The sequence below is a fragment of the Echiichthys vipera genome (assembly GCF_963691815.1).
Source record: "Echiichthys vipera genome assembly, chromosome: 7".
Taxonomy (NCBI): Eukaryota; Metazoa; Chordata; class Actinopteri; order Perciformes; family Trachinidae; genus Echiichthys; species Echiichthys vipera.
The window spans coordinates 8,216,583-8,239,669 of NC_139832.1; the positions used below are offsets into that span (position 1 = coordinate 8,216,583).

At 43.8% G+C, this 23,087-nt stretch overlaps 1 protein-coding gene across 1 annotated transcript in view; it reads left to right on the top strand.

Moving 5' to 3' along the window:
• znf469 (zinc finger protein 469) overlaps nt 1-14,032 on the top strand; it is a 64,493-nt gene extending 50,461 nt beyond the window's left edge. The window contains exon 3 of the mRNA XM_083916909.1: nt 868-14,032. Within this exon, the coding sequence (XP_083773035.1) occupies nt 1,047-12,929 (11,883 nt within the window). The 5' untranslated portion in view covers nt 868-1,046 and the 3' untranslated portion in view covers nt 12,930-14,032. The remainder of the gene's footprint in view (nt 1-867) is intronic.
• Nucleotides 14,033-23,087: the final 9,055 nt, after the last annotated feature.

Here is a 23,087-nt window from a genome sequence, read left to right on the forward strand (position 1 = left end):
GCTAACTCCAAGCTTCATCTGGTCCTGACCTCAAGTAAAGCCGAGGCAGTGGAGGGCCAAAGTAAACTGGGACCTGAGAAGCTGTGTCTAGGTTGCCTGAGAAAAGGCAACAGACGTCAGCGTGCCCACAGTTCTCACTGTCTAATGGCTGACTGACTAATCCATGATATTCCTCCATGATCTAAACCTGCAGCCCTCTATAGCAATAGAACACTGTGGCATTGTTGTGTCCCTGCTCTTAAGGAGTCTGTGATTCATTTACTGGCAGTGCGTTTTGGATCCACGTACTATATTTTTCTCATCCTTAGCACTGAGCTTCATCATTTCAAGACCAAACTGGTTTCTTTGTGCGATTGTTTATGGGGAGGATTTTGACTGTGATACTTGTACAGCCATCAATTTGCTGTAGAGCAGGAATCCAACTCTCAGATGAAACTGTTTTTGCTTTTTTTTTTTTTTTATGTCTTATTTGTTGTCAGGAATAAACAATTTAAGTGTTAGTAGTATCTCCAAGAATTGGAGTATGACTTTGGCAGTATTTTTGAAATTCCCCATTGATTACACTGGTTCTTTGTGCAGTGACAGCACCATGATGAAATGCTGCAATAGTGCTCTCTGCTGGCAGAAATTAGGAACATTGTAATTGCATTTAATCTCAGTCAAGGACTAAAGAAGACATGTTTTTTTGGTCGGGTTTTAAAGATGCAAATTCTTGTATGGATGGAGTTTAATGCTTTGTTTGCATTTTTGAATAGTACTGCCAGATTTTGTTTGAAAAAAAGCACATAATATGATCACATATATCCTTTTTTTAATTGAAAAGTAAAAGCTGTACATCTGATCCTCTCTGTTCTCTTTTCCTTCCAGGTCTGCTTTGCTCCGATAAGTGGTTCACAATGAAAGTGAAGAGATGAGCCTGCAGCAAGCAGCCCTGTCCCTGCAGTTCCTGCCACTGGACGTTTACTGATTCATACCACTCAGATGATGCCCCTATCTCCCAGATAGCACTTCTGAGGACCAGGCCTTCACAGCACGCATTGTGCACCATGGCAGGAGAGACTCAGCGACTGCATGCTGTCAAAGAGCTGGCTGCTGAGTCCAAACTGCAGGATGAAGGGACAGCGCTGGAACAGCAGAGTGACAAAACCACAAAGGAGTCTTCAGAGCACTTTTCAAACACAGGCACTGAGGCCAGAGCAAGCAGCAGAGGGGCCAAAGTTGAAAAACTAGAGAAGCGAAGGGACTGTCCTCAGCAGCGTGAGGCTGTTATTCGGCCACAGCAGACAGGGAAGATTGACTTCAGGTCACTACAGAACCGATCAAAATTTGCCGCTGACAGGACTTGGTCGAGTGGCAAAGGCAGCCCCCAGTCCCCAACTGGAAAGGGCCGCAGCCGAGAGAAAGGGAAGCGGTCAGGAAAGACGGAGCGTGCCAACCCGCAGCAGCTGTACAGACTTAGCATCACAAATCCACGCTCCAACCCCACCATTGGTATTGCCTACCCACAGCAGAAGGTTGCGCCACCCAAGAAGTTGGAGACCAGTCGTGGCCCAGTCTCGGGCAGCTACAGATTCCACGTCCCAAGTATACCAGAGAGAGAGGCCGAACTACAGCAGGAAGAGCTCAACTATAGCCGCTGCTTCCAGGAGGCCTCCTCTAACCTTACCTCCCCAAGCTATACCTCACAGGCACTGGTTTCCTCAAGTGGAACATCATCCCACCCACATCCACCCCTGTCACAGCAGCAGCAGCAGCCTGCCTCAATGGAGAACAACAGCACACAGCCCGGCAGTCAGCTGATCCTTGCTGACTTTCAGCTGAGTGGCTCAAATGTATGGCAGTCTCCTGAAAGGACTTTTAATGGTGCTAACTATGGTGTGTCATCACAAAAATCCACTGCCCTTACGGAATCTACGAAGGCAAGCGCATTTGTGTCTGGTCCATTTCAATATGGATATCATTTTCTGGAAGAATCAACCTCTGACTCTTTTCCTTGTGAACAGAACCCCCAATCTCAAGACTTTACAGACTCGTCGTTAGGTTCTGTTCGTGTGACCCACAACTCTTTTTCCTTTACACCCGGAGAAGGGCAAAACATTGTTCAGAATAGCACTCAGTTCAGTAATGAACACCAGCCAGAGGATAGAAACTCTTATCCTCAACCCTCACAGTCACAGTTTATTCAAGGGGTAACATCCTCCATCCAGTGTCCCAGAAATCTGAGTGAGGACTCAGCCAGTAGTGATAGCTCTGGCTCCAGCTCGCAGCAGTCAGAGCAGGGGAAAACTACACCACCTGAGAGCACAGACTCTATTGCACAGGCAGACAGTATGGATGCAGCCATCACCTCGGGGAGTAAGAGGAACTGCCACACCAAAGACACAGCTGCCAACCAAAGAACACTCATTCAAGGAAGTGTGCACCATGCAAAAAATATTTCAGGTCAAGGCTCCCAAATGCACTTTTCCAGTGAAACATTTAACAACTCTCCACTCAGTAACGTTCATACAGGATCAATGCCTTTTGATAAAAACATCAATAATAAGGTTCTAAATAGGATACCACACTCATGGGAGGGGCCTAATAAGACATATTCACCTACTGATCAAAACACAATTCAGTATAGTGATATGAATGACAAATTTCAGTTTCAGAACCAGCCAGCACTTGACCAAATGCAAAATTCATCTAAAAATAGCAGAATGACCTGGCAACAGATCCGGCCAACCTCGGCCATGCAAAACCAGTTATCTAGGCAAATAAGCAATCAAAAATTAGCCTACATGGCTACCCCCTCTGACTGGCAGGATGAAAGTAAATCACATAAACACAGCTCCCTGAAAAAACCCAGCTCATTTCAGAACAGCAGAACCAGTGATGGGTTTTCAAATCAAAGACAGGAGACTATAAAACACAGCAGTAATGCAGTCTCAACTTTTGAAATTGAGATGAGCCACGCACAAGTATGTGAATCCAAAAATAAGACCGTTTATTTTGGACTCAACCAGTCTCTTCCAGCAGCATCAAGAAACTACAGCTATCCCCCATTACAGGTCCCACCTATGGGACTTATGATGGTTGCGCCTTATGAATCACCTTTGCCCTCACCAGTTCATAACCCTGCATCCAGTAGCACCTGCTCTTCCCTCTCCCCTGCATCCACCAGTCCTGTTAACATCAGTTCAGAGGATAGTCAAATGTCAAAGTCAGCACCCCCTCACCCATTTTATCACCAGCCCCAAGCCAAAACACACTTACCTTCCGATCATCTGAGCTCTCATCCTCACCAGTTTCATTCTGATGCTCCACGAAACCTGCCCTATGCACCAGACAGAGCCAAAGATGACATGATGAGCTACCTGCAAAACAGTGCACATCCAAAGACTACTATGGATGGAAATAAAGGTTACATGGACAGTTTTGGGGTGGAGCATCACCAGCCGCCGCCACCGTACTCTGCACATCAGCTGTTAGCGACCTCATTAGCCGCAGCAAATCTTGACCAATTAGATGTGCTTCTGACATGCAAGCAGTGTGATCAGAATTTCAACAACCTGGCTTCCTTTCTAGGCCATAAGCAATACTGTGCACAGCATATGTTTGCACAAAATGACCTCAAAGACATATCAAAGATGGAGGACAGCCGAAAGTTTCACACAGAATCAGCAAAAGCAGTGTCATCTGTGTCAAATGTTTCGATGTCAAGGTGCCCGTCTGACCTTCACCTATCTCTGTTGGGCCTCAATAAAAACGGAGAGCTGATATCAGACAGCGAAACAAAAGGAGACAACAAGGATGATCCAATGAAACTTAACTTGTTCTCTGGTCCTGGTAACCTCCCCGTGCATCTCCCTGAGCTGGAAATGGAGGATGCCAAATTAGACAGCCTAATCACAGAAGCCTTGAACGGATTGGGATACCAATCAGACAATGCAGAGATAGACAGTAGCTTTATCGATGCATTTGTGGATGATGACCTCACCACTGTCAAAGCAACATCAAACAAGCAATGCCTGAAAACCAAAGAATCCCTGGTCTTTGAGAGCAAAAATAAACAAGTGGCTGGGGATGACAGGTCTTTCACACAGGGAAAGTATTTCTATGACTCTGATGTTGAGAACCCTGAGACAGATAAACAGTCCACAGAAATCAAACTTGAGAAAATATCTCCGAATTTGGGACAAGATGATCAAATTAACGCAAAAAAAGAAGTCTCTCATAAAAATTCAAGATTCGCCTCAAGGGAGAAGACGGGGGAACAAGACAGCAAAGTGAAAGAGGCAAGAAAACTGTGCAAGAGTGAGGAGGAAAACACAAGTACACAAAGGTTTCTCTTATCGAGCAAGTTTTCTGAGCGTTGTGGTGTTAAAAGCTTTCAAGACAGCTCTGCACTTCGAGGGTCAACATCTTTACAGGCCTCCACATCTCCAACATCAAGAACTGCAGTGAAAGAGAGCAAGAGGAAAAGCACTGGAGGGGGCACCTGGAGCAAAGAACTCATTCACAAAATAGTTCAACAAAAAAATAAGCTCCATAAGCTCCATGTTAAAGGTACAAAAAACCTCCAGTTTTCCTTAGTGATGGAGAGACTGACTCCCACTGTACAGAACCCTGCATTCGGAGAATATGACTATGTCTCGGACTCAGATGATGAATGTGAGCCTGTTAAAATAGCAAGCCAAGGCCGACTGAATCAAAGCAGTCGGTGTAAATACACATACACCAAAGAGTGCAAATGGCGAGCAAGGAGTGAGAGGGACCAGGCAGCATGGCGACATGAGTCGAAGGAGTGTTTTGAGGTGAAAAAAAGCGAGGAGGTTTCTCTCTCTCCAGAGAAACATGGCTCCCACCAGAGGCTCAGGAGGAGGGGTAGCAGGTCTTCCACAAGCAGTGAGCTCAGCACATCCGTGAGTGTTTCAAGCGATAGTATCAACAGCCCCAAAAGCACTGACCGCACTGACTCCGACTGTGAGAAGAAGACAGATGTCAAAAAGAAAGAGTCTCCAGAGCAAAAAACCTACGAAAGGTCCTCCCCGCAAAAGTTATGCAAAGACTCCAGCACACTAGCACTGACATTCACTAAATCTGCCAAGAAGTATAATACTGACAAAGCCATTCTGTCTGATAACAAAGACAGTACTGATGATCCAAAGAAGAATAATTCAAGTCCAGAAGTTGCTGAATCCGCGTCATCCTCACAAAAAGCAAAAGACCCAATCAAAACCTTTGAAAAAAGCCGGCTCCCTCACAATCCAAAATCAAGAGAAAAGCTGTCGTGTCCCAGAAAAGAAAGTGGCACAACAGTCAGGTCACACAGAAACACCCTACAGAGAACCGACCATCTGTGCCCCAAAGAAGAACCAACACACTGTAGCAGTACAGTTACTAAGCCACTACAATTTGATGCACACTCTCCCACCATTAGCAAAGAAACTGATTTCAGTATTGACAGAAACACAAAAGGCAAAGGAAGCGAGGGGCCCCAAGCCACACAGCCAGGGCTATCAGCCAGTACCACATTTGAAAAACAGAGCGACAGTGTCTGCATGGTGAAAGAGGTTACTTTAGTCAATGACCTAGATGCACACAAGCCAGCATCTCTTTGCACCTCTTTGATGGATGAGGTTTGCCTATCTGCAACTGAAAGCCAAGGTCCATTGACACAAAAGGATCCACTCCACCTCATGCCCTACCCACTGGATCAGGAACAGGGGCTCTTGAAATCCCCACTTTCATTTGACACCTCATCAATGTTCGGGGATCTCACAGGATTTGACAGTGGGCTTTACTCAGATATGCCGATTCAGAAAGACGGTTTCCATTCGATAGAGAACCCGGCTCATAAAAGTGAAGAGTTTGTTTCATCCTTTCTGGAACAAAGAGACTGGAACCTTATAGTTAGCCCTGTACTACCAGATGAGATATCTCAGTACAAAGACAGCTCTGAGAAATCAAATGAAAAGAAACCCGATTATAATCACGTTCCTTTGTCTCTGCCACAAAAAATAATTGACTACAGTGCAAATCTCAACAGCTGCGCATCAGAGGATGAACTAGAGATAAAAAGAATAGTGAATGAGCTTGAAAACCAGCTGCAGACAACTAAGCTGGAAAGCCCACCCTCACTAGCTCAGGATGTCCCCAAGCAGCTGAAAATGAGCAAATTTTCACCTTTACGTCTGAGTGATGAGTCAGAGAGTGAAGGCACTGTTTTGGATATGAGGTGTCCTGTTCAAACCATAGATGCACAAGTGACCAGTTTGCCTTCAGAGCCTTTTACTGAACCGTGGTCCAGTCCATTCCAGTTTGAGCTAATCGGTGGGCACAACAATCCACACTCTGAAATTCACAATGAACCTGGGGCACTTGAACATTTCACTGAAAAAGATAATGATACGCCAAGTTTTATCACCACAGCCTTACATACTGAACAGCTAAAGCTCCACCATGACCAGAAATCAGTGGAGAGAAACGCCGGAAATGAGACTCCAGTTGAAACAAAGGAAGAGATTTTAGAACAGAAGAGATATACAGAAAATCTCATGAAAAGCCTGGAGGTGATATCAGACTCTATATTCAAAAAAGAACCCATTATATCAGAACACGAGGAGCTGAATGTCACCTCTCTCACGAGTCAACAACATGAAGAAATTGAATGCCAGGCAACTGATGCAGTTGAGAGAGAAGATCACGGCGAAAAGGAAGCAATTACCAGGGAGGAGAATATATTATCACCTCCAAATATCAATGAGCGGAAGGATGGTATCGAATTCATTCTGAATGAGTCACAGTCATCTCTCTCTAACAGCACTGACCCCTCAGTCTGCGGAAACCAGCCAATTTCATCACAGACAAGTGAGCCCACGGAAAACAATGATAGCGAGGATGGGACTAAAGTCACATCAGAGGAGGACATCACCAAGAATAGTAATTTGATTGAGTCTGCCTGCTGCTCAAGCATGGTGGCACATGACCCGCATGTGGTTGAGGAGTCCGGCGGGAGCAGTAACGCGGCTGACGATGTGAATCAGTTACTTAAAAATAGTATTGACGGTGAAGAACATCTGACCACAGATGGTTATGAGAAAGCAGAGGCAATCACAGGTCAGTCTTTCAGCTATCCTTTATCACCAGGTCTGCCTGATGCTGGTCCAGACATTGGCGAGAAAGTGAATGTCATTAAAACAGCAGTCGAAGAAGAACCAACTAACATCCATAATACTGCTGTAGATATGAGTTTACATGCGAATGAATTAAAAATGGAGTGCTCAGACAGTGTAAATGAAGAAATAACAGCAGAACAGGATGCTTTGATTGGACTATCACCATCTACAACCTGCAGTCCTTCCAAGACTTATGGTACAAGCCCAAGAACTGATCTGTCCGTGGACGCATTCACCACAGATAAGCCCTGCAGCCCAATACTGCTGGAAACCAATACAGAGAGCACTAGTCATTGCTCACCCTTCCGAGACACCCAGACCATAGAGGGACACAGATCATCGGTTCTTTCACAGTCTGACGGCATTATCGACAATGATTCCTGCAAAGTTACTCCGTTTAATGACTCACTACAATCTGAAACAGGTCTTACCTTTCAGAAACAAGAAGAGATTTTAAATGTTCAGGACATCAAAGAACACCTTCCTATCGATTTCATGGCAAGTCACCAAAACTCACCATACAGAGAAGAGGTGGAAGAAAGTCTTTTTCTACACACTGCCCCAGCAGTCAGTCCTCTTTTATCAACCTCTCATCAAATGAGCATGCAGAAATGGGACATAGAAGAGGATTCACGCCCGTCACAAAGCAATTGTGGTGATATGTGTGTTAACCGAGGCTCAATTCAAAATATGCAATTGGCTATAAACAAGGAAGATGACGGCAACATCGAAGAGGCTTTAAACAGTGACAAACAGTTGGATACAACAGCTGAGATGGAGTATTCTTTGATAAGCCCACCTCCCCTGGACTTGGGGATCATAGAGTGTAAAATCCCCAGCTGTGAAACCACCATTCCCTCTCCACTTCCTGTTACAAGCTTAGCAAAACCAACAGAAGTGTCAGATGGTCTTGAAAAGAGAGATCCCATATATGATTTCAAGCTCAGCCCTCTAAACTACAACAGCATCTCAGACAAACCTCCACAACTGAATCAATACGACTACATACCACTTTCACCTGCCAGTAAATCTGAAGAGAATCCAGGCATCAAGCGGAGTCCCAGAGATGACTGTACACCATGTGACCTGAGAGTTAACCCTGCACTGATTTTTAACAAAACTGAAACGGACACAGCGGCATCACTGAATTCAGACCCTGAAGCTAAACTGAATTCATTAGATGAACCACTGGTCCACCAGCAGAGTATTAAAGTCACATGTTTTTCATTGGGTCTCCCACCTGAAATCGGAAACAAAGATTCCTCAGCTGGTAATGTAAAGACAGACTTGGAGGTTTGCCATGATCAAGCTGGACCTGAGCATTTGCCTATTCATGCTGATCTGCTAAGTAAGGATGAATCAGAGAATGTAGATTCTCATGAGGCTTCTGCTGAGGACTGTACACTTATCAGAAAAGACATTTCAGATAGTCCGCCCACTCTTAAGCCACTTGTCGTCCATGAAAATGAACAAAGGCCTATTCCACCAGGCACATCAGAGAAGCAACCGGCAATAGAGAATGGCCAGTGTGCAACAATGCACCAAGCACACAAAGAAATAACACAAAAAAAGACACAGAACAACGCACAACAGGGAAAAGTGCTGTGTGAAATCTGCCTCATGTCTTTCAGGACTGTGCCTGGGTTAAAGAGACATAAGGCCATGAAACATTTGATCAGAAGTGAAAAACACATTGGCCCACAAAGCACAACATCAACCCATCAGGGGACTATGCTTATTTATGAAGCTTCACAAACTACAGAGAAAGAACATAAAGATGATTCACAGACCTGTTATCCAACAAAAATAGATGGGCTGCCAGAGATAAGTGGCATCCTCACATCTAAAGCATCAGAGACTGCGTCAGTCCTGGAGGAAATGGCAAGTGAGACAAATGCAGTGGCAGTGGGTGAAATAGGACATCAAAACCCTCTTGTGCCAACAAAAGCAAAGAAGAACAACAAAGCTAGAAAGAACAAAAACAGTGAGGTAAAGTCTGACCCTTTCTCTGATGAGCTTCTGAATATATTAAAAACAGACATACTTCAAGCTATAACGCCTGAATTCAAAAACAGTGGACTTCAACAACTCTCTAAGTCTCCAACAGACCAGGTGAACATCAGTGACAGAACTGAGAAATCCCCTCACAACATTGCTTCTAACTCTGGCTTTGACAATACACCCAGATCTCCAACAAAAGAGACAAATGTACTTAATGAAACTATGGCACTAAATCAAATCACTGATATGGAGGAAATGAAATGCACAAGCATGACAGAGATGGCAAATGGGGAAGCATGTCTAGATAACAATGCAGAAAGTGCTGTATTTGTAGACAAGGATACAATGAGAGAAAATGCTGAGCCCATAAAGACAATGTGCACTGTGGAAGAGATGTGTGAACAGAAAGAATCAGAAAAGAGCCTTGCCCAAGAGATTCTTAGAAAAGTGGCAGCCATCGAGATAAAATGTGAGAAAAACAGTGGCCCCTCAGTCGAGACACATCCTCTCTCCTGTTTGAACCGTTCCCCTCTCAGTCCTCCCGGTATAAGTCCCGAACTGAAGGCCTTACTTGATGATGACACCACATTTTCACAGCTGTTCCCCAGAGATGAGGAGGCAAAAAGGAAAAAGTGTCCGAGGGTGTACAGCAAAAAAAACAAAAGACAGAAGCAATCGCCGGACTCGAACGTCACTCTGAACTACCCTCCTTCAGACACCTTCATACAAAGTAAAGATCAGTACATGAAAAAGCAAGCAGAGCAGACGTTTACTGACAATCAAACTAACCGCTGTGAATATGAGACGATATCTATCGATGATGCCATCATGTTGAATATGTGCCACAACAGCACATTAAAGACTGATGTCAAGGAGTCGTCAGAAGTTAAACAAAGTGATCAGCAGGATGTTCATGAGAACGTTAAAGAGACTGAAAACAGCCCCTCGAATCCACTCGAGAGCACTGTTGATAAATCTTCAATTGAATGGAGTGGCTCCAGGGATACAGGCACAACGGTGCCCTCTGACCCCAGCACTTGTAAAGCAGAAGAGCCAACTGCACCCAGCCCTCTGCCCTTGCCCTCTACCCCCCACACTGTAGAGCCATGTGTCACAAAGAGTGCCCAAACCTTCCACAACATTGACATCCAAAACATCAATACCACATTTCAACTTCCTGAGATTCAGTTCTTCGACTCTAAAAAAGATATCTCAGTGGCCCCTCCTATTGTTGCAACTGTTGACGTGGAGAACAGAGATGATGAAAAGTCCAAGAAAGTGACGGAGCGGCGAGGAAGGAAACGACAAGATGGTGGAATAAAGGTCAAAGATAAGCAGTACAAGTGCAAAGTGTGCTTCACTTGGTTCCTCACCCTGGGTGAGCTGAACTTTCACAAACTCTCGCACAACCCCTCTCCACCTCCGACCTGCTACATGTGTGTCCAGCGTAAATTCAGCTCCAGGGAGCAACTGAGAGACCATCTTAGGGAAAAACATGCCAAGAATAAAACCGGTATCTGGACCTGTGGAATGTGCTTGAAGGAGATATCAGATGTGTGGATGTACAACGAACATTTACGAGAGCATGCTACGCAGTTTGCCCGGAGGGGTCAGACTCAAGGCTCCATGTTGGGCATTCCAGGCTGCTTCATGCAGGAGACAGCCGTGAAGAACTTTATCACCTCAATCATGCAGCACCGCCCCAGCAAAGCCAACAGAGAATCCAGCAAAGCCACTAAAGAACAGGAAAAAGCTATTTCTGCAGACAGAGCTGTGGGAGAGGGGAAAACCTCTGAGGGGGCTGAGCCAAAAGTTCACAAAACTAAAAGCAGCAGTGGAGCGGGTGGGAGGCAGAGCACATTTACCCCACTCGAGGTCATCCACAAAACAGAAACACCTAAAAGTGTGGAAATGCATCCCAACTGCAAAGACCCCTCAAGAGACTGCCACCACTGTGGGAAACAATTCCCTAAACCCTTCAAACTGCAGAGACATTTAGTGGTTCACAATTTGGAAAAGATTTTCCTGTGTCACAAATGCCCTGTCTCTTATCAGGAGGCTCAGGAGCTAAAAGGCCACCTGAAGAGAGCACACGAGGAGGTGGACGAGCTGGATTCAAAACACACCACCCTCTACACCTGTGAGCTCTGTGCTGACGTCATGCATGTGATTAAAAAATCCTTCATCTGCAGCACCTGTAACTACACCTTCTCTAAGAAGGAGCAGTTTGATCGGCACATGGAAAAGCACCTGTCAGGGGGGAACAAAATTTTCAAATTCCGAGGTGTTCTCAGACCTGTCAAAGCATCTGCGTCCACAGAAGATGAATGTGATTCTCCTGCAAGTAAGAAGAGGAGAATTCTCGCTGACAGTCAGCAGGAAAATAGCTCAGACAGCGGCATCGCCAGTGTAAGCTCAGTGCACTTAAATCAAAACTCGGAGCCTTCAAAACCCTCTGTGTCCACAGCAGACGACTCCACACAGACCATCATAAATGAACACCACGATGACACAAGCAATACAAATGTGAAGACTGAGGACATGGCTGAGGACTACTCTGAACAACTTGGAGAGTTAGAGAAATGTATTTTTACGGGCTCTTCAGAACCTGCTACACCCAAGAAAGAAGATATTGACCCAACCAGCTCACCTCTTCTTGATAAAGAGGGTAATGGGAAATCAATTACCGAACCATGCGATGTGAAAGAGGAGAATGAGTCAGTCTGCATTAGAGCAGAGACATGGTCGGCACCTAAAGAGAGTAGTAGTAGAGGGGCTGAGACTGTAAAGGATGAGGAAAGTTCTGCTGAAGGTGACCCAGCCGAGACGAGGGAAAAAACAGATTCACTTGCACCTGGTAAGGACTCTTTTATCAGCTTAAGAGAAAATCAAACCATTTCAAAGACACCTGACTCAAAGCATGAATTATCTGCTGATGTGATGGACCAACAGAGGGATGATGAGCAGTGGCATCAAACATCGAAAGCTTCCAATAATGACAGCAAACAGCTGACTTTATCTCAAGGTGCTGAGCAGGAAGGTAGCAGTCAGATGAAAGACAAAGTTTCCCCAGCCAAAACGTCTGACAACCCTAAAAACGGCACTACAATAAGCAGCACGAAGGCTACAGAGTCCACCCCAATCCTCCCCTCCAAGGTTTCCCTCAACGCCTCAGCCTCAAACGAGGACAAAGAATCCGTGAGACCGCAGAAGAAGAGGAAAGACATGAAATCCCCTCACAGCCTGCAAAGGGTTTCCTCTCCAGCTACACAGGAGAACTTTGGTGTTGACTCTCGGGCCAAGAAATTCAAGAAATTCCGCCCCAGCAAGTGTGCAAATCCCTCTCTGCAAAGGAAGTCAGATGGACCCAACGACTACCCTGTGCTCTCCTCAGTGCGGGATGACGCCGTCAGCAACAAAATCGTTTCCAAGTGCAAGACTTCAAACTTGGCGCCGTCGAAAAGAAGCTTGCTTGATAGCTGCACACAAAAGAAAGCTGATTCCGTGACTCCTTTAAACGGGGATTACAAAGCCAAAAAGGGGCCTCTGGGGCGGCCTTTGCATTCCCCTATTTCCAAAGTGTCTTCAGTTCCCATGAGCAATTCTTTGAACAAATCTAGGTCGAAGATGGGGGTTAGGTCAATGGAGAGCCATTCCTACAGGACAGCAGAGTCCCAGAACCACCTCCTAAGCCAGCTGTTTGGCCAAAAACTCACTAGCTTTAAGATTCCTTTAAGGAAGGACACGTCAGAATCGATAAACTGAGTGGGGCGTGAGGGATCTGTGAATAAGAGACTGTACATTTCACAGTTATATATGTTTAAAACAATTCATTATGGTGAATGAGATTGCACAGCTCTTTTCTGTGAAATGCTATCTTTAAATACTTACGTAGTCACTTTATGTCTTCTTTGTACATGTGTTTCTATTACACAAATGTGAGGACGCAGCGCAGATATGAATTTTGGGTCAAAAATGAATATGCTAGTTGGGAAAGTCTTTGAACCTTTTCCCTGCTTTTTTTTTGTTGTTGTTGTTGGATATGAACTGTTTCAGAGATTATATTTCATTGACCTTGAGGAAAGAAAAAAAGAATACTTGAAAATACAGTAAAATATTTTCTTCTCAGAAATGCATGTTCATTTTGCATTTAATCTTATCAGTTGACCAAATGACACCATAACTGACCTGGACTTTTGTCTGTGCACCTTTTTGTAAATGCTTCCAACATATTCATTTTGGATTCTTTTTTAACTTTACTGTACTGCATTGACATTCATCATATTAGCCTTTTGTATAAACATTACCTGGTGCTACAACGTGTTTTATTGTAATGTGAATGCCAATGTCCTCAGAAGGGAACATGAGATCTGTAGCAGTTACAGTACATTCATCCGACTGTTTTTACTGGTTCTCTCTTTATTAAAGATACTGTGTAAAGCGTCCAAGTATTTCATATGCAGGCTGAAATAACACAAAATTAGGAAAGCTTCCATTGTATAAACTCAGGTGCATACAAGGACATCACAGTCCCAAGACCTGTATTCGGAGTTCTTCCCATGCACTGATAATGCCACACAGCAATCACACACTCAATCATCTGTGTTTGTAACTCCAACTGTTTAATTATGAATAGTATTTACTATTACAGCAAAGGTGCTTTATCTTGTTTATACTGTATGTATCTTACATTGTATAATATTGTAGGTAGAATGTTGTTTTGGTGTCATGCTTCATGTCAAAGTTTTATTTTAATAATGTGCAAAAGAATCAGAGACAGAAAGGGAAATGCAGTGCCTCTTGCAAGTTGTAAAGTGGTTCACTAAGTGCCTCTCTTAAAGTTGGTTTATTAAAGATCTGTATTGGTCTCTCCTTGCTCTTTTCTTCCTTTGTTCATGACAAATGTTCCAGCTTCCATCCCTGCGGACTGCAGCTGTCACCACATGCATCAAACACTGCAAGCAGTACAAGCTGCTTGTGCCTGGAGGCAAAAACAGGTGCACAAACAACAAAGTCGGACTTAATTTTTATGTCCTCAGATCAGCACTTCAATAAGTTCACTCCTAATTTGAATGATGAGTCTCCAGGAGCTCTGTCAAGTAGGCGGCGAGGAGCTTCCGCTTCTGTCACGTTGCTCTCTCACCACATGTAAAATGGCTTCGATTCCTACACGAATATTTTTCACCATCACATAGGAATAAAAAGCCATAGTACACAGTGGCACACATGTAGAAAGACACAGGAACGAGCAATGTTCTCACGCCGTCCACTGGATTATGATTCAACCTGAGAGAAAAGGGGGCTGTAAGAAAAGAGGGGAGGATGACAGATTGGGAAAGGGAATAAAAGCAGACAAGAGAAGGAAGGAAGGTCATTTTATTAGTCAACGACTGTAGCTCAGGAATTCAGCTATCGTGAATAACATAGAAAGCAACACTCAGTGTGGACCGACTGAAATTAGACTTGTTCCAAAAGTCGAGTAAATCCAAACGCCGGCAGACTAAGTAACAGGATTGAACTAATCAGTCTGTTGATTATGAACATTTTTTTACATATACTTCAAATAATATATCCGTGGTGCATTATATACACTTACATACAATGATAATGGATCTTAAGTGGCTATAAGGCTTCATAACGCATGTATAACTACAGCATGTCAATATCATCAAGGTCATAATCACACCACCAATATTTCATAAAAGTTTAGAAAGTGCTGTGAACATATTGGTGCTTTCTGTAAAAAAAAAAAAAAAAAGATTCTGATACCATCTTGAGAAACCATGAGGTTTCCAAACATTCAGAGGAGGAAGTGTGGAGGAAACTGAACCAGAGTGTTGTTGAAATAACTTCTCTAATTAATTTAGTGGAAATACGGGTTTGGCAGCATCCACAGAGACTTATTTTTGGACTCATTGATGACAGCAGAAAATATCTTTGAATTTCAGACCTGAATCTCGGTCTACTTTTTCTATTCCTCTCCACTTAGTGTGTCAGAGTAGGATATGATTCCAATACATGAAGGTATGCTGGCTGGTATGCAGCCATGAACGGCATGTTTACAATATAAAATCTTCAGTTTCCTTGAAGCGGGCAAGGAGCTGTCGTGAAGGCATTCTGCCATCAATTAGAGTATGTTTACAGAAATCACCTTCAGAAAATGCTAGCATATTTAATATAAACTGGATGAAGCATTTTAATTTATTCAGGTATCTGTTTACAATTTTAGATATGGGCTTCATAAAAAGACATAAATATTTCGTTATACTGTGCCATGTTCTTAACATCTTTTAAATACCTAAATATTACCCAAATGAAAATTGGATGAGATGTAGTGGCAGATGTGTAGTTCTAGCTTTTTTGGTTGCAATGTAATTGTAAATGGGTCGTAAATCACAAGTATTTGAAGAGCTTTTTTCCAAAACGAGATAAAAGCCAAATTTTATAAAAATTTGTATGTCATGCCACTCTGCTGTATACAGAACCTATTCACTGCTTCATCAATGTTTCATGCCAAATCTCTATATTTCCTTGTTTAAAATGGTCTCAAGATGCAGTTCCTTTCCAAACCGCGACCAGCGCCAAACCTATTTTTAGCTTAAATGCGATACGTCCTCTCGACCAATCAGAATTCAGTGAGCGTTCTATGCGATCCAACATGGCGGGAGAGTTTTTCGTTTCGTCCGTCCCTTCAACACATTCAGACTGAGCCATAAAAACCATTTTGACAAGATAAAGTGAATATTAACCAAATGTGTGGGTCTAGGTAAAAAATTTTATTTTCCTGAAAACTATTCAAATGGATTTATAGCGTTTTCGAAAAAAAGAGCTCCTCATTTGTATATAGGCTTATGTATATTTTCACTTGAAGTTAAAGTGAGCAGAGTTGACATATTTATATGTTAATCATACAAACAACACATGCGTCATGTAGCATCGATTATTAGACTTTTTGTACAACGTAAAAACATCTGAGAATCGGGCTACACGGCGGTGTAGTGGTTAGCACTGTCGCCTCACAGCAAGAAGGTCACAGGTTTGCATCCCGGCCTTCTCCCCGCCTCTATGTGCCCTGTGATAAACTGGCGTCCTGTCCAGGGTGGACCCTGCCTCACGCCCGATGTCAGCTGAGATCGGCTCCAGCCCCCCACGGCCCCGACAGGGACAAGCGGTTGAAGATGAATGAATGAATCAATATTGGAGAATCACTTGATGATACCTTACTGAAATGTTGCTGTCAGCTGACATGCTGTTAAATATCAACTGCAATAGAGTTGAGAGTCATTGGGGGAGATATCAAAGTAGATCACCAAATGATGTGATGTTTTGGGATTTTGGTTCTTTTCATTTTATCCATTTAATGAAAGGAACACCCTCACATTTGTAGATTCACACTGTATAAACCAAATGAAAAAGAGTCGGAGTGGGAAGATGGATGACCATCTGTTGTTGTTGTTGGTGTGTGTGTGTGTGTGTCTTCTGTAAATGGATGCCATCAATCCATTGGCAGTAGTATCAATAATAATAAAAAAAAGACTTGCTGAGAATTGCAATGTGCTTTGCTTTAAACACACAACTGAATCATATGAAAACAAAGATAAAACAATCTGGATCTCTAATAGAAGTGCGCTGTGTGTCGTTAATTAAGAGGCCAACAAAGGTCCGCACATTGTTTAAGAGTTCCTATGTAAATGATGTAAATTTAAACTAATTAAATATTCATTTAGACAGAGGATGCATGGTTTATTCGTCAAGCAGAGATTAAGTTTGCCACACTGCAGGAATCTTGAGTGTGAAGCCTTAAAGCTCAATGATTGATGACTTCAGGGATGTTTGAGTCATCAAAGCATGTAAATGAAATGCCAAAAAGAACAATCATAATAGAAGTCAAATATCAATGATGAGTGTTTCTCTATGTCTTCCGGTTAAATGTTTACCTACGTAGATCCATTTTCTTTTACATAGCGCTAATTTGTGTTATTTTGTGCATGTGATTTATCACACAAATGATGGCTGATGCTTTATCCTTAAATGTACCTGGATTTTACCCGATCCTCTTTGGTGCGTTTGGTCTTGCTGCACCTGTGAATCTCCTCCAGCTCCTCCAGTCAGCAGCTGTGTGTTGATTGAGACAAAATTAAAGCAGATATCTCAGTATGTTTTGCCACAGTTTAGCCAAGAATGTGACACGGTGTGAGCAGGAGCCCCACGCACCCTACTGTCAGGCATCCTTTTATCATCTGATCTATGAGGAAATTCTCCAGAGGCGCAGTCATACAGGAGCATGACAGGCACGCTTTGCACTTTGAAGTAGAGCGACATTATCAGTAAGTATGGTCTTGAAATAGCATCTCTTCTCTCTCCCTCTCGCTCCGGTCTGATCTCTGACTTTCTTCCCTCCGTCTATTTTCCCCTGCCGCCACCCTCACTCTCCTTCTCTTCCTTTTCTCATGCTTTTCCTCTTTCTCTATCAATTTCCTGCTCAGTGACTCGCCCCCTCTTCCTAAATTTGCTTCTGCCTTTCCCCACTTTCTTCTCTCACCTTTTATCTCAGCCATGTACTTGCTTTTTTTTTTCCTCCTACCTTAGTCATTCACCTCCCCCCATTTCTCCCCACTCTCCATTTTATATCTTCCATCCCTCCCCGTTGTCCTCTCACCTCTTTCCAGCCACCCTCCCTTGTTGTCCCCCCTCCCCCATAACCCTCGCCCTTTGCACCCCCCCCCCTCGCTGTGGAGCGTGCCGTTGGCAGGCTCTCAGGGAGGTCGAGAGATCACAGGCAGATAGAGATGGGCTACTGGTCAGCGTTAATGACACACAGGCTGAGGGGCCACTGAGTTCACCTCTGTTGAGAATTTGAGGTTCCAGCCATCACAGAGAGAGATAAATAGATAGATGGATGGAGAAGGATTTGTCGCATGAAGGGGTGGGAATGACTGAGCATCTCTCTCTGCAAACACAGGGGGGGGAGATCGTGATGAATTTCCACTGGGATGATATCTGAAATCATTTGTGTTTGACAGTGAGAATGTGTATGAATAATTCAATATAAACACGTTCCCCCGGTGTGAACAAAGAGGACAAAGAAATCTTTGGAATCAAGACATCAAACCAATTTTGCCTGACAACTATGAAAACGCTGCCTACCAAATGCTCAAATGGTAGCGCTGGCAGTAAGAAAACTACACAGGTACACTACACTCCGACAACACTAGCACCTGAAATAGGAGTCAAAGGAACTGGGGCAGTAGTAACAACAAAATGAATTACTCAGTAAATGAGCAGATAAAAATAAATCATAGTGAGGAGAAGATAATATGGTAGATGAAACATTAAAGCAAAGTCAAGCACCCTTTGGATTTCCTAATTAATGGCCTCACAGCAGGAAGTTGCGGTCCCTTACTGCCCACGGTGCCTTTATCTACTCAACTATTTGTCATTCCTGTCGACACCAGAGAGGGAACAGGCTGTACACAATAGCTAAAAGTACCTGTTTGATGTTCCAGGTTTACAGAAATAAATGGGGTTGCTCTGCAGGGGCTATGCAAACAAATGAAAGCCTGTTGGTGTGTGTCTGCAGTGACTGGAACACTGCACCCAACAGCAGGTGTCTTCAGAGCGGCTGGCCTCACAGATGACACACTGCTTATTTTAAAGAAAGTTCGTTACACACAGTATGGCAGCTAGCCTGTTTGCAAGTAGGCGATCATTTTCTAATTAAATATGAGTTACACAAAAATATTTATTTTATACAGATCCTATCCGTTTATCTGCTCCGTTGGAGTGAAATCCTTTTTGTTCAATGACTACAAAGAAAATCCACAGGTAAGAAGTCTTATCTCTTAACGCCAAATTGCTCTTCCTGGCATGACAGTATCTGCGATCATGCATATGAGAATTTCCCATCATGCGCATGTACCAAAGTAAAAATAAGCCTTTTCATATAGAGCTGGACCTGCTGACCAGTAGGGATGCCTCTCGTACCCTCTGCACCCACCCCACCCTTCACTGCCTCTTATTCCTAGTCCCCTAACCTTCATCCTCTCCCCCCTTTCACCTCCACGGTGCACTCCCTCTGCTTCTCCTCCCGCTGTCTCTGCGGTTCACACAGAGAATCTGAAGGATCTACTCTGACATTTGATGTGGCACAAAATTGGATTTCCAGTGTGATTCTCTCCCCAAGCCCCTCGTGGAGTGTAATCCACGCTGTGACTAATTGAGTGGCATGCCAACAGCCTGAGTGTGTAAATGGATGGCTGCTGGTGAAATGTGTCTGTGACCTGCTCTTTTTTTTGTCTGATGGCCTGTGAGTTCATTACATAGAGAATGGAAAGGACACACACACGCACACACACAAACACACACACACGCACGCACGCACGCAAACACATACATACACATACACATTCACAGTGTCACAGTCCTGGCTTTGCAGGATTCTCTAATACAAAGACACATTTTATCCTTTGTCAATGTGACCCGGCATACACTGTTGTCGGGCGCCTGTGACATTCATAACTAATCTGAGCAACAGGAAAATCAATTTTTCTTGTATAGCAAAGAACACATCCTATAGATTGACTGAATTTGTGTGGTGGGGAACATGAGTTATCACGTTTGTCAATGACATTTGCCCTTGTATATAAGCAAACCTTTAATCTAAAGTGGGAAACAGAGGTGTCAGGTATAGTTGTTACAGGATGACTCACCACAGCTATGTCACCTGTCTGACCAGCAGTACCCCAGAAGGCATTGCTTAACCCTGGCAAATCCCTAATGCAGACAATGCAAGAGCTCTATAACAATGACGCCACAGACGGGATAAAAAAGATTTCCCCGTACTCAGATAATCTCAAATCTCTGTCATGCCCTTTGCTTCTTGGACCCCAAATCTGATTTGGATTTGAATAATTGAAGCTGTTTCCTTCCCGGAGGAGTCGATACAGCAGTTTCCTCTTCATTAAAAACTTTAACTAAAACGTGTGTGTGCGCGTGTGTGTGTGTGTGTGTGTGTGTGTGTGTGTGTGTGTGTGTGTGTGTGCGTGCGTGTGTGTGTGTGCGCATGTGTGTGTGTGCGCGTGTGTGTGTTTGCGTGTGTGTGTGCGTGTGCGTGCGTGTGTTTGTGCGCGTGTGTGTGTGCGTGTGTGTGTGTTTGCGTGTGTGTGTGTGTGTGTGTGTGTGTGTGTGGTGTGTGTGTGTGTGTGTGTGTGTGTGTGTGTGTGTGTGCGCGCCTCCTCATTTCCAGTGAGCATTCTCCTTCCACACCCCCGCTAAAATATACACACCCACACAAATTCACACAGACAGTCTGGAATATAAAAAACATAGACACACACACACACACACACACACACACACAGGTTTGCTGTGACACATTCTAAAAACATGATAATTACTTTGAGCAAATGAGATACTGGGAGCAATTTAAAAGCGAAATGGCAGGCAGCTCGTGACAAAAGGCACTAATGAATGAACTCAGATATGGATGATAACGTGGCATACGTACCTGCAGGATTTCATTCACCAGACTCTCCCTGCTTCTCCTCTGACTGCCTCTCACCCCTGTCTCTCCCTCTTTGTGGACGTGGTTGTGTCTGCCAGCCGGTTTCCAGAGGAGTCTTCACCCTATCGAGACGGGGACCGGGGCTCAGCTGCAGAGACTGACATCATCCCTTTCAGAGAGGAGGTTTTCCCCTCCCGCTATCTGCACTCTCTCTCTCTCTTTCTCTCTCTTTCTCTCGCTCTCTCTCTCTCTCTCTCTCTCTCGCTCTCTCTCTCTCTCTCTCTCTCTCTCTCTCTCCTGACTTAGCCACTCACTCTGTACAGTAGTACACTACTCCTATCTATCCCTCCCCTGCTCCTGTTTTTTTAATCTCTCCTCCTATTCTCTCTTTCATTTGCCTCCACATATTGCTACTATTTTTCAAAGACACCACATGTGAGAGACATTGACACTAAAACTGTGGCTCAGTACACGGTAACAAGTGCTACACAAGCACTTTATTATTCACAGCAGCCTGGACTTGTACTGTATTTTACCTCTCCAGCATGTGAATCTGTGATCTAGAGGAAACTAATCCACCTGGAGTTTGCCATTACCATTTTTATTAATTGATGTAGTTGCCTGCAGGTCTTTCGCAATTAACCCCCACCCCCCAACCCCCCCTCTTCTTTTTTCTCCCTGCGTCTCCTTTCCATCCCTGTTAAAGATAAGGGATTGGAGGAGCACATCAAGGATGAAGCCTAATGGGCAGCCTGCTTTCACCCATCCAATTCTTTTAGATCTGAAGGAATGAAAAAGGAAAGGAACGAAGGAGAAGGGAGCCTCTTTGAGTCTATTGAGATGGATGCCTGCTGTGGTGCCTGCGGTGGTGGAGATCGGTGTTGCTGTCCGTGGTGCTGATTACAGCTGAGGGAGACATCACTAAGGACAGCAGTGACCCTGCAGACCCACAGAAAATAGCCTTGAACAGAGCAGGGAGGAAAAACCTGTTTCAGCTGCTGCAGAAACCCTTAATAAATGCACAAGCACAAACACACACACACACACACACACACACACACACACACACCTTGTAGAGACTTGCATCTACCTCTCAGCCTCCTCCTCTGTGTCCCGCGGGCATTTCTCTGAGTCTCAACTCATTTAGGCTTACATTCATCATTGTAAGGTAACAGTGGCAGGTGGGATTAAAATGGATTAGCCCTATTAAAGAAATGTGTGGTGCATATTACACCCAGACCCTCACACACACGCACACACACACACACACACACACACACACACACACACACACACACACAGACGCATAAAGAGCCACATGCATTTAAATGTAGGCGAAGCACTAGTTTCCGTCCTTAAACACAAATGCAGAGTATATTAAAATGCACACCCATGCCTGCACAGAGACACAGATGTACACAATCTAATAAAGGCACAAAACAAAGAGGTAAAGAGCCGACGAGACAGCTTGATGATGACATTCTCAGCGGCAGAACAGGGGGGAGAAGTATAGATGCTGTGTATATTGCTGCTTTTCAGCCACTCACACTGTGGACTCCTTTTTGTTGTCTTAACTCTCGTCTCAAGAGGTAGCTTTTAGAATCTCGCCTCCTTGTTTCCATAGTGACACTTTCTCTCCTTTGTGCAAGAGAGTATGTGTATTTTAGAGACACACAGCAAGGAGAAAGACAGGCATAGGGAGGGTGAGAGGACGGGGATGACAGCGAGATAACTTGGTTCACTTACATTTATTCACTACAAAAAGAGAAAAGCAAGAAAGAAAATCCACACAGCCAGTTTTTCCGGCATCAGGGAAAGCCTCCTCTGTTCACTTTTCATTGGCTGTCAGCAGTAAAGTGTTTAACTCATTTACTAACGGCTCCTCCGCAGCAGCAGCTCGCCAAAAATAAAACTGTTGTTGCTCAAACTGCGATACCCACAATAGTGTGTGCTAATTCTGTATCTGAGCTCAGAATATTGTGTTTGTTTGAGTTTTTAATTGATTAAACTCTGCGAGGCTGAGTGCAAATTGTGGAGGCTGCAGTTTATCTGAAGGTATGCCTCACATATTTAGAAAAACTGTTGAGTTGAATAAATATATATACTGAATTGAAACCTATTGTTAGTATTTTTCTACTGTGTGCAGATATACGGTATATATATATATATATATATATATATATATATATATGTACTACTAAGATATGGATTTGAGTCAAGATTGTGAAAATAGTAAGGAGTTAAACTGTCAGACAAAAACCACAAGTTATAGTATCACGCAGTCACATTTTCTGTGCATTATTGTGTAGCTGTATCAGATGTAAATTCAGAAAGCAATAATGAAAAAACATTTAAAATGACCTTCAAGAGTACAACTATTACCTAGATAAAAAAAACTACCTACTAATCTAAATCTGCGG